Source organism: Poecilia reticulata, unplaced genomic scaffold (assembly GCF_000633615.1).
Source record: "Poecilia reticulata strain Guanapo unplaced genomic scaffold, Guppy_female_1.0+MT scaffold_1585, whole genome shotgun sequence".
Classification (NCBI taxonomy): Eukaryota; Metazoa; Chordata; class Actinopteri; order Cyprinodontiformes; family Poeciliidae; genus Poecilia; species Poecilia reticulata.
In genome coordinates, this window is record NW_007616317.1 from 452 (window position 1) to 2,465 (window position 2,014).

The 2,014-nt window shown below is 38.3% G+C and overlaps 1 protein-coding gene across 1 annotated transcript; it reads right to left on the bottom strand.

Moving 5' to 3' along the window:
• Positions 1-908: 908 nt before the first annotated feature.
• Positions 909-1,919, bottom strand: LOC103461451 (GTPase IMAP family member 4-like). The gene is made up of 2 exons (XM_008403750.2): positions 1,879-1,919; positions 909-1,768 (listed from the first exon to the last, which is right to left on the bottom strand). The coding sequence occupies exons 1-2, from the start codon at positions 1,889-1,891 to the stop codon at positions 1,071-1,073; spliced, it is 711 nt and encodes a 236-aa protein (XP_008401972.2). The 5' UTR covers positions 1,892-1,919; the 3' UTR covers positions 909-1,070.
• Positions 1,920-2,014: the final 95 nt, after the last annotated feature.

Genomic DNA, 2,014 nt, shown 5'->3' on the forward strand with positions numbered 1-2,014 from the left:
TGAGCTCAAAGCAAGATGCCAGAGAGCTTCTAACTATTTTTTTAAAAAATATTAGACAATTAATTTCATTTCACATAATTATTGCAAATATCAAAGGTGATTTCCCAGAGGTTAGCAGTAGCATGTGTGTGAACTCCCTGGTGCAACAATCTGAAAACATCCACCCAGTTTTATCCCAAAAACCAAAAGAATAAAAGGAAAGTAAGCTTTAGCCAAAACAACAGCACTTCCCTGTGGTTGATCAGTCCCAAGGTCAAGGTTTCTTTTCTAAAAGTCTTACAACACTACATTCTTCACCCTTTAGCCGTCTCTGTGTTTCAACCCACTTGACTATAGTATTAGCTCATTAGTGCAGCTCTGTAGAGTCTGACTGCATGTTGTTAGGACAGTTTTATAATTTGCAAAAGTTGCAAGATTCTGGCCTTCAAGGAAGTCAGTTTGAGACTGCTGATCTAAACAAACTCAGCTGCAGCAACTCCCCACACACTATGCATCACGCTCATCAACTCCCTGGATCACTGTTATGTCACAAAGTTAATACTATTGCCACGAACAATGTTCCTTCAATAGTTAGGGTAGCCTAAAAAAATTTATGAACGTGAAGTCAAGTATTTTATTTTGCACATTTAAAGATCTTTTTAGACAAATTTATTTTTTTTAGTCAGAGAATAGTTTGATTAGATCAACATTACATAATATCTGCCCACAGCAACACAGCACATAATATTACATTGGCATAAGAACACGTTTCAGCAGCTTTTCATTGGTTAATCACAACAAAATATTTCACAAAAATATTTAAATGAAAAGTTGAAAACATAAAGTAACTACTGAATAATTTAAAGATACCAGTTTATTTGTTTTTTTAATTTAAAGATACCAGTTTATTTGTTTTTTAAATTAGCTTTGATGACCTAATTAAAACAAACATTTTTATTCAGGTGACATCTAACAGCTGAAAACATTGGACAGTGTCATAAGTACAGACATGGATAAATCAACAACTCCTCTCGTAGCGGCAAGAAATATTTTTTAAATCCTTGCTTTATAAGATACAGGATATTGCTAAGTTATTCCCGGAGGATCCTCAAAAATTTTAAGATCCGTTTCATAAGTGGTCCAACAAATACGTACACAATTTCCCCTGGTCTGCCCTGATTTGTCACATGCACTATTTCTCGGTACATCTCATTTGTGTAGAAATTTCCTCCATTGGCTGCCACCAAGTCATCAATCTTCTTGAACAGCTCTCTGACCTGGCTTCTGTCTGGGTTGGTGTTTTCAAACACATGGAACCTGCTTCCACAGCTTTGGATGAGGCCTCGAAGATCACTGTGCCCCTGGTAAACATACTGCTGGATGCTCAAGTCTCCAAGGTCACCGCCTCGAGTGAACAGCACAATCATGTACTGGTTGGCTCTCACATCAAACAGCTCCTGCAGGCCTCTTACAGCATTTTTCTCCTCAGGGGTGAAGCGACCAACTTGGATCACCAGGAGGAAGACATGAGGACCAGGACATGAAACCTCAACGCAACTCACAATTTCTCTTTTAAGCATTTCTGGAGCTGTTTCAGTATCAAGGATACCAGGTGTGTCAACCACAGTGACTTCTCTGCCTTCCAAGTGTTTAATGGCTTTTGCACAAAACTCTGTCACTGATGTAGAAGAAGGTCTAGACTGGAATCGTTTCTCTCCCAGTATAGTGTTTCCAACGGCACTTTTGCCCACACCAGTTTTTCCAATCATCACAATCCTCAAAGCAGAACCTGCAACACAGTAAACAACATAAGTTTAAGGTTTTTCAAGAGGAAATGTTTTGATGTTTCGATGTGGAGAATGTCAATAATATCCATAATAATAAAAAGTTTACGCTCACCTGGCCCGGCCATTTTTCCTTTATTGGAGACACCGCACACAGCACAGACAAATGTTTAAATTTTATTCATAGAGCGGTTTTATTTATACCTTAAATTGTGACCCACCCCTAACAGTGTGAGCTGTATAAGAGGCAG